General features: G+C 38.5%; 1 protein-coding gene across 2 annotated transcripts; it reads right to left on the bottom strand.

The window, feature by feature from the left end:
* RAE1 (ribonucleic acid export 1) lies at window positions 1-10,163 on the bottom strand. 2 transcript variants are annotated; one of them, XM_064521550.1, is made up of 13 exons: window positions 10,012-10,163; window positions 9,405-9,501; window positions 9,142-9,246; window positions 8,168-8,260; window positions 7,129-7,215; window positions 5,906-5,992; window positions 5,574-5,645; window positions 5,005-5,112; window positions 3,880-3,986; window positions 3,725-3,800; window positions 2,972-3,166; window positions 1,280-1,365; window positions 1-708 (listed from the first exon to the last, which is right to left on the bottom strand). In XM_064521550.1, coding segments are annotated over exons 2-13 (1,107 nt in total). In that variant the 5' UTR covers window positions 9,495-9,501; window positions 10,012-10,163; the 3' UTR covers window positions 1-707. The 2 variants fall into 2 exon arrangements, with proteins under 2 accessions (XP_064377620.1, XP_064377619.1); XM_064521549.1 differs by having other exon boundaries at window positions 1-1,365.
* Window positions 10,164-10,199: the final 36 nt, after the last annotated feature.

Here is a 10,199-nt window from a genome sequence, read left to right as displayed (position 1 = left end):
TAAAAAAGGATTTAGTAAAAATTTTATTTGAAATGTAGCATGAATCCATAACAATAAGTGTTACAACATACAGTTTTACAGAGAATTTTTACAATATGACAGGTATTTCTATACATGCTGCCCTCCTTTTATTTACTCATTATCAAACATTATTTAATAGTTAACAGGAATAATAAGCATTCACTTCTAAAAAGAAAACTTTGGCATGTATACAACAGGCTAGTTAGAAGTAAACAGTGGTAGATTCAAGTCAGAAAGACCCACATTGTTTTAACTCTGCTTCACAGCATTTTTGATTGGGATGAAACTCACCAGCACTATTTTCTAGTTAATACAAAAAATGAAAAATTCTCACTCCAGAAACCCGCTAAGGGACAAAAAACAGTTAGAGAGATTTAAAAGAACCAATTTTTAAAATGTCAGTTTTAAAGCAGTTTAGGCCACAAATATTTTGCATATGTTGGTTTGGTGGTGATCAAAACAAAACCTTTAATGGATTGCTCACATTACTGAACTATACCACTATACCACTTGGCACAAATGGCAGTTTCTCCTCTGGACTAGAATAAGCGTGAGTAGTGGTGGCTCAAAATTCACCTGCACTGCTGGAGCGTAAGGAAGAAGGAAAGAGGAATTTGCGCAGTGCCCATCTTTTCCATCTTGAGTTCTGTCACTGCTATTGGCCACTTACATACCTACCAAATTCATCTAGAAAATGAGGGAAAACAATTTGCAAGGCATTTCTTCCTGGCATACAGTAGACAATACTTCTATCTTAAAAATTAGAAACCAATGACAAAAACCCTGAATAATAAGTAATACCAAGCCTCCTTTGAGAAGAATTATTTGCAATTCTTCAAGTACTTACAAAAAATACAATATTTATGCAACTTCTCCACAACTATTATAATGAACTTTTTTTTAAACATAATACTAGTAAAATAAATCCACAGATACAAATCCTTGCGCTTCTAAGCGGGAATACTCAACCCAGATTTAGAGATGTTGCTGCAATTACATTATTGCTGCGGAACAGACAGTGGTAAGTCACGTGACTATTAGCCTTTCTTTCTTATACACATCAGAATATCTAATTTGAAAGACATTCTCCAGAAAGTCAAAATACATTTAATGTAATTTATACAGTTCCTGCTAAATGTTAGCGATCCAAAGTTGACTGAATCGTGGCGCAATAGGGCACAAATGGCAGAAGAGCAGTGGAGTAGGGGCAGGAATGGCAGAAAAACAGTAGAGTAACACAAGTCAGACTCATACTCACTACTTCTTATTCCTAGGCTTTAACTCTTCTGCTGCATTCCGCAGAAAAATGTAATTTTTCTTCTGAGGATTATAAAATTCATGACCCTAAAAAAGAAAAATCATCTGAACTTACTCTGTTCAAAGAAGAAATAACATTATCTTGAAATGTAAAAATAAACGTATTACATTGGTTTTGTTTGTTAAGGTTTACTCTTCAAGTCTTTAAGATCAGATACTGTTGGACAACATTAGTGGATTAGAAACAGCTTCCTATAACAAGTAATTATAAGAACTGTACATATAAAGTAAAATTTAAATGGTATTTATTCATTTTTAAGCTACAGAAAATGTTCCATAAAAATAACTAAATATCTCTAAACTCTACTTTACATATGCAACGTAGGAGCTCAATTATGAGTTTAAAAAAGGTCATTCTAGGCAGAGAAAAAACCAAAACCTTTAGAACACCTGTCTCAATTTCACTTTGCATTTCCTATGTTTTAAATGAAACAGATCTTTTCAAAATGAGGCTCAAGTTCTAAATGCAGTTGCAAAAATACTTCTGTTCAACTGCAGATGCAAATATACTATTCTACGTATTGACACTATTTGCATACACATTACCAATTCAGTACAAGTTTCAAAAGCAAGGAAAGTAAGCACTGGTAAAACTTAAAATCCAACGCACAACTTGAAAGTTACCAACCTTACTTTACAGAAATGGTTCCAGAAAGGAAACTTATTACCTACCGGTTTTACTACTTACTGCTTAATATCCATTTACAATTTACCAATCTGAAAGATAGTTTGGTACATACCTATCATCGCAATCTACTTAAGACATGTTTAGAACAGAAGAATTCATCTGTTCCAGTATTTAACAAAGTTATCTTACTTTGGTCAGCATTCACAACACTCAGTACAACGTAGTAAATGAAATTTGATCTCTTTCCATGTAATGGAGATCATCTGTGTGATTTCTATATGAATTTCAGCCAAAAACACAAGTAACACCTTCCTCAAATTTAAAAGCACTAGTTAAACCAGGAAAGTACAACTCTAGTTGCCATTCCACTAAAATCAATTACATTTCAACCTTGCTGTCCCCTTTTTAGGATACTGAGAAGAATCAATCCCCCACATGCTACGGTATGTTGTGATTTTATCCTCATCTAGATGACTTATTTTTGAGTCAATTCTGGAGGAAAAATATCTATTTTTCCTGAATGCCATCAGAAAGCTGCCCTGAATGACAACAGAAATTTAGTATATGGCACTGAAACAGTGATTCAATATACTCACAACTGCTTTAAAATTAAAAAAGGAATCTGCATGGGGAGTAGAGATGTACTTTTCAAAGAGATGTGTGAGAACCTGTTTGCCTGCCATATTGTCCCATGACACTCCCCACAGCAGAATGTGTGCAAGCAACTTCTTAAATCATGTAGTTTACATTTTGCTTATCTACATTTGCAAAAGAGCATTATTTAGCAATCTTATCAAACTGCAACTAAGAAATAGAGAACATAACACTTCAGTGTTGCATTTCATTGAACAGCTGTCTAACATAATCACTCAAGTTTTCTTGCATGCCTATGAAATTAGGAAGACTCTCCCAGGATTTATAAAGAACACTGAAAGCCTCATGTGAAAAGGATAGTCTTATTTGTTGTCAGTTGCCAGTATGAATATAAGTATAAACCTTTCTTACCTTTGACCAATCATAACTGGAAGCATATGCAAATATGTTGCCATTATGGTTGAAACAACAGGCAGATATTGGCTGGTCAAGCTGTTCTGATGTTTTTAGCTTTGTTCGTGCATCTTTATCCCAAAAGCTGAATCTACCATCAGATCCTACTGTTGCAAGAGTACCATGGACAGGATGAAATGCTATCCCATTTACCTGCAAAATCACGCGGAATGCTGTGTAAAACACCACGCATATGCAGGCAATGGGAACACTCACAGCACATGCACTGAATATCGAGAGAGCAAATACATATGGAAGATTTTTTGCAACTGGAGATGGTTCTCTTTTTTTTTTAATGTTTTAACAGATACAATTTTGAAACGAAAACCCAAAGCAACAAGCATCCTTTTTTGTAGTAGCTAGGAATTCAATGGCAAAATCCCATTACACAATAAATTAAGGATGTGTTCCATGTGAACAAAGTTAACAACTGTGATGGAACAAAAAGACATAGTAAGTACTCTTCCTCCCCAAGATTTAATAAATAGTTGATCCAAGGTTTGTTTTAAAAGAAATGCAAAATTTGTCTTTCCTCTTAATGTATGAACATGACTGCTCTTTAAGCACAAGTCCATGATAACTTTAGGCAGAATAAAAGGTCAAGGAGAACAAACAATTCACAGCAAATTTTACATTAAAGGTGTACACAGAGCATATGCAGCCTCTAACTGCACTGTATAAATGATCCAGGGATGCGTGCTGAACACTTACAGCATAGATATCCTGAGGTACTGATGTGTTCGTTCCATTGGAGCGATGACATTTAAAAGTGAAATTATCTTTTGCGCTGAAAAATAAGAAGTCTTTTTACTTTCTTCATTGTAAAGTGGGCAATAAATGAAGAATGTCTTAATAATAATACTTACGGATTTGGAGGGTTGATATAATGAATAGCTACTCTTCCTTCAATACTTCCAAGGGCAAATCCAGTAGGTTTGTTCACTTTGTCTTTAAAAATAGCAACACAGCGATGCTAAATTTGAGAAGGATAAAGAGCATTTTAGACAAAAGCTTGAGGGCTAGATGTCTGAACGCTGGCTGTTTTGCACAGGGACACAAAACTCCACATATTCAAATGCATAATAAAGCAGAAACACAAACAAGGTTGAGAGATGGGTCAAATTCTCTTGAGAATTTCAGCCATAATATTTACATCTTTAAATCCTTATGAAGATCAGCAATAGAGATTTCTTCAGTAGAAAAAATAAAGTACGCATATTTAATACCTCAAGAGAAGAAAAGACCTAGGAACATTATGAATACTGCATGATCTAAACTTAGGAGATGTCTCAAATCTCTCTCTTCAATAATACATTACAATACCAAATACTAATGAAATATTATTAATCCCACCTCCTTGGAATAATATTGTCACTATTCGTGCAGACTACAACCATTTGCAAAATTAAAAACAACCAGAAGAAACAAAACCAGAATTAAAATAAGGCTCAATAGCAGGCTATCTTCCTCTTTTTAACTCTTGCAAAGCCCCTGCATACAACAAGTCTGCAGGATATGACAAAGCTCAATGTTAATGTTGTGCATGCAACAAAATAAAATCATTTAATATGACAACAGCATCATGATTATACTTGGTTAATATTTAAATATTCTGTCATCTCTTATTTTTGTAAGGAATGCCACTCAAATTATTTTTATTTCATGTACAATAGATTTGTAAATAGAATGAAAAAAGAGGATAAAGGAGGAAGGAAGAGGGTAATCTCAAAGCTCTTCTGTTAAATTCAGAGTATTACAGGAAACTCATTTCAATTCATGTGGTCTCACTGTAGGCAGCAAATACAGGCAGAGTTGCAAGAACTGGAATTTTATTTTAATATATCACCATAATGAAAGTCAAACTGGCACATGTGCCATACCAAGATAAAGAGCACAGTCTTTGAAACATTATTTGTTTTTACTAAAAAAGTGACAGGTCCAAAACTTCAACAGTCTGTATAAATACACTTGTAATAAATATAACTATTTACCTGGTGTTTAAGAGGAGATTCTATTCTTCTAAATTCAGAAGGCTGATTCTCTAACTGATAAACTATCAAACCCCTTTCTGCAGTGGCCACAGCAGCCATAGGATGAACCTGGATAAGGTTGTGAAATACATTGGAAGAGAGAAAGCTGTGTTAATAGCATGACAAAAAATTCTGTTTATTATTTCACACAAATCCATCAAGAAATTATAGGAATTTGACTGTTTTGGGAAGCGGGGGAGAGAGAGAAGAAAGGGGGAGAAGAGACAGAACAAAGTTCAGCAATAAACATATCTTCTGATCCAGAAATAGCATAGCTCAGCCCTAGCATCAATTCAGTCTTTGTGATATTAAAAGGGATACTAAGGGTGCTTTGTATGATGCAAACACCTATTCTCTAGAGGCCTGATCAAGAAAATCAGTTTACATTTTATTGTGAAGGTCACTCAAAGATCAAATACTAACAGTCTGTATTTAGTGCTAACGTAGAGAAGCTTTGAACAAAGACTGTCGAGTTTATTAATAGTCCGACCCATCTAACCGACACTAGTTTACTGTTTCTGTTGGCTTACCACATCAGCACAGTAACATCTTTCAGGGAGCTGCAATGTCATCATAGGTGTTGGTGAACGAGTATCCCAGAACTGATGGAGACAAAAAAAAAAAAAGAACAAACTTATGCTTGGAATTGAGCATACACCATACAAGTTACTTGAGTAAAGAAAAAGTGAGTACTACCAAGTTGTTTCACTCTCGTCTAGAGTCTGAGAGTACTGCAACGCCTGACGTCAGGCTACTTCATTAATCTGTTTTTTGTATTAGTAAATATTTCCACGTTGCATAAATACTTCTACGCACAGATATTAGCACCCTTTGTGCCCATCTGTTCGAGTAAAAATCATACCTTCAAAGTTTTATCCCAGCTTCCTGTCATCACACAGCTATAATTTGGTGCTTTAATCCAATGGATAGTCTTAACAGGAGCATCATGCTGAAGAGAAGACAGGACAAACACACCTACAGTTACTAAAATAACAGTCCACATTTCTTGCTTATGCTTTATTTTTTATATGTATTTACATGTATTTTATATGTATTATTTATATGTATTTTTTATACATATTTATATGTATATTTTATGCATTCAAAAAGGTGATTCATTATTTTAGTCACAGCAGTTAGGATAAAAGTTGTGGATCATGACCTTACTGTGTTGTTTAGCATTGTAAAAACACCCACAGAGAAAAAAAATGGTTCCTGATGCAAAAAATTACTATCAAGTCACCCTACACAGGAAGATGGTCACAGAAGAAATATGAAACATGAACAACAGGGTTTTCTATTTGTTTATGAAGATGCAATCCATCATGCTAGAAATCAAGACTTCCTAAGAAATAACAAACCATATTAATTGGTGGAAAAAAGCTCCTTTTGAGAACAGCTACAGAAGAAAGGCTTATGTTCACTAAACCAATAAGATTTCAAACTAAAGATTTAAAAATCTGAATTTTTTTCACCTCAGATAAGCTTGAAAAAGCAATCAAAATACTCTTTTCTTAAACTGTGTAACTGATAACTCATTTTAGTCACCAAAACTACATGTTCTATGAACATTCACTTCTAAAATCAGAATGCAAATTATAATTCCTGACTGTTACTGCTGCAGCAGAAAGCTGATAGTTCTGAAAGTGAATTCAGCCATTTCTTATAATTTTCTCTCCCCTATAAAGTTTAAGCAGAAAAAGGAAGACTAGAACAATCTATAAGGAAAGCAGGAGGTAAGCAATAGCAGGGATTAGGTACCCAACACAAGAAGAAAGACAAAGAACAGTGTAGGCTCAAGACTACTTATTATGCAGTGAATGATTTCACAAGATCACCACAGCGATGGAAAGAGCTCTCTCAGTAAGATACATGAAAATGTTGCATAGGCTATTCATATCACTTTGACAGCAGTTCTCCTCATTTATGTGCACTTCAATCTCTAACAGTGTAAAAGGCAGCCTACAAACACTTCATCTAATTTGGAAGCACTGCACATTACCTTAATTAGCTTATAAAGGTAGCCTTTAATAAAAGCAGAAAAGAAAAAAACCCAAACCACTAAACAATTTGGGGTTTGCTTACCTGTGCGATCTGAATAGCCTGATTACTGTTGAGATCCCACATTTTGGCAGTTTTATCACAGGAAGCTGTAAATACTTTACTCCCATCCTAAAAACAATTAAAAGTCCAAGAGATTAATTAATATGTACTGTTTATTAGAAAGACTGTTAAGTCTTGTTCTTTTCTAGTAATATTAACAGTAAGGTAATAAATAAGGGATAGTTTTGTACATGGACTGCGAGACAACGGAAAAATATAAAAATGATAATTTCTTTGCAATTCTGTATTGTTGTGCATTTAAGTGATGTCACCATAAACTTCTAAAAAAAAGCCATTTCTATATACTTGCCCATTACCGTTTCCTTATACTTATCTACCAATAACAAACCCAAATTCTATCCCAAAGGTAAGGTGTGAATACACAAGGATTATTTGTTTAAATACACTGAAAAACACTCATTTTAGTTAGGAAATTTTTTAAAAGGAGGGAGGAAAAAAAAAAAAAAGACATAGTAGTTAATTTTGCCAGTGCCCTTTTTTTCTTGTACTTTGAAATATTATGCAAACATTTAGTACTGATAACAGCCCTGAAACATTTTACTAGTCAAATCATGACTAGGTAATTTCAGAGAACGTACACGGCTGCTGTAAAGACATTTCTGCAGAAGCACAGAGGTTTGGCAAAATCTTAGGAAAAAAACATCATATAGTGCAAAACACGAACAATGGAAACTCAGCTTAAAATACAGTACTGTTTTAGATTCAAGGTCCTCAGTTCAAGGTCTTTCCTAAGCTTACTTTAAAACCAAAAGAGAAAACTGTACTAGCTCTTACCTAGCTTTAAATACATTCTTACTTTTAAACAGACTTTCACCTTCCCTATCTGGCCATGGTAGTCTATTCTTTTATGGCCTCCTTAGCACAGAGTTACAATAACAAGCCTATAAAGTAATCATGGGATGCATCTACATTTGGCACTGTGGTGTGAATAGAAACCACATGCTGTTTTGTTTAGGTTTTTGGATGAAAAGAATTTATTTCTTTTTAAATGAGAACGTACATCACTCCAGCACCCATCCAGTACAGGACCTGTGTGCATCTGCTGAGCCTTTGGAATTGTCTGTCCATTATCTTGAACTTCCCAGCAGCGAACCTGCAACAGGAGACACAAACACAGATGTTAACATATTAATATGAAAAACTCAAGAGATTTCCCTCCTTGAAGATCCTAACCTTACTTAATCTAATGAATCAAATGATTCTAAACATCAAACATTTTCTACAAAACTAATGAAATCTTATTTCCTCAGTGTTCCCTTCATCCATACATCCTCAAGCCAAGAACTATTTCAACTCTCCCTCAAAAGCACTTTATGATCATGTAACACTCCCCAGTGCTCTCCTGCAGAATCCTTAACTGTCAGCTAGGAAGAAGCTGCCTCCTGTACGCATCTCAGCGGTATATGTTCAGGCCTCCAGCCAACAGACCAAACAGAACAGTTACCTGTTGAGCTTAAATTCCAGTCTTCCCCTCCCTGTTTGTATCGATTGGGATCTCACGCTTCTATCCAAACAGAAATTTCAATAAGGTTGGTGGACATTAATCCTTTTGAGACTATGCTGTCAAATTAGCTAAAACTCACCAGTGCCTTTGTGGTTCCTCCACTGGAAACCACATGCGTAACTGTGTTAGCCTAATCCTCTTAGAAAATGAAACTAAAGCACAGACCAGTAGAAAAAAAAAGTCTAAGTAATAAAAATCTAATAGGAAAACTATTCACTATATCTCTGAGCAGGAGCTTAGGAAACACAGCAGAGAAATGACTAATATGAAGATTGCAACCAAACTTCTTAGCAAAAGCAGCTCAGTCATGTCAAACTTCTCAGTGCCTAGGCGCTAAAAAACAAATTTTGCAATCCTGCAAAGAGAAAGATTTACAGGTGTCCTGGCACAAGTTTTTAGGATCACATTTTGCAGTTTAGGCACCAACACTTCCACTTGATCCTTCTGCAGGTCTGATCAAGAGTACTTACATCATTTGCCCATGATCCTGCAATGAGGAAGTTACCAGGCAATGTTGGTGGACTAAAAGCTAAACAAGATATGCTGTCATCAGGTGGAGATGTCACTTCGATATCCTATAAAGATTAGAAGATGAAATAAAATTAGCCACATTTAAAAACTGTGCTGTTATGACCCTATCACGTCTAGGCGGCAAATTAGGATGTAGGGCTGTTAGAACACATTAAAACACAGCAGAGAGAATGGTGGTTCTCAGAAGAGTTAACACACCTACCTTCATGGGGTTATGGTTATCCGCAGTTGTGCTGCCAAACATGCTGGTACCTCCAGTACCAAATCCCGAGGTGGAGCCGAACAGACTCATCTTTGCTCTGGAAAAGCGAGAGAGGCCTCCTGAGCCCCGCTAGGCCCCCGGCAGCGGAGCCGCCCAGCGCCCCACCACAGGCGGGTCGCCCCTCTGCCCAGCGCGGCCGTCGAGCCCCAAGGCCACGCTTCCCCCCGTGGCCTCACCGCTGGTGCCTCGCGGGGCAGCCCCTGCCCCCGGGACCCGCCACCCGCGGCCACCCGCCGGGACCCAAAACCCCCGAAACCCGCCTCGGCCCCTGCCCGGCTGCGCGGAGCAGCGGCGGCGCCGGGACCCCCGCCCGGAGACCCCCGCCGCCCCCGGGCCGCAGCCCCGCGCCGCCGCCGCCGCCCGCAACCGCCATTCCGAGGGGTCCCGCGGCGACGCCGGTAGAAGCCCGTGACGGGGCCGGGCCGAGGGCGGCCGCGCGGGGGGCGGCGGCCGCTGGAGCCGGGCCGGGGCGCCCGCCGGCCGCTGGGGCAGCGCAGGCAGGGCGGGGCGGGGAGTAGGGGCAGGCCGGGCGCCGGCCCTCACTCACCCGAGCAGCGGGCCCGCTGCGGCTCGCGGCGGTCAGCGACACGGCCCAGCGGCCAAGGCGGGGGGCGGCGGCGGCACGGGGCACAGCAGGGCAGGGCAGGCCGCGCCGCTCTGCGCAGGCGCAGGGTGGTGGCGGTGGCGGCGCCTGCGCCGTGGGGCGGCGGGGCGGGGCCGCGCGGAGGGTGTGCG

The sequence above is a fragment of the Dromaius novaehollandiae genome, chromosome 16 (genome assembly GCF_036370855.1).
Source record: "Dromaius novaehollandiae isolate bDroNov1 chromosome 16, bDroNov1.hap1, whole genome shotgun sequence".
In the NCBI taxonomy this organism is placed as follows: domain Eukaryota; kingdom Metazoa; phylum Chordata; class Aves; order Casuariiformes; family Dromaiidae; genus Dromaius; species Dromaius novaehollandiae.
The sequence above is the reverse complement of the archived record's forward strand: the minus strand, read 5'-3'. Positions and strand labels throughout refer to the sequence as shown.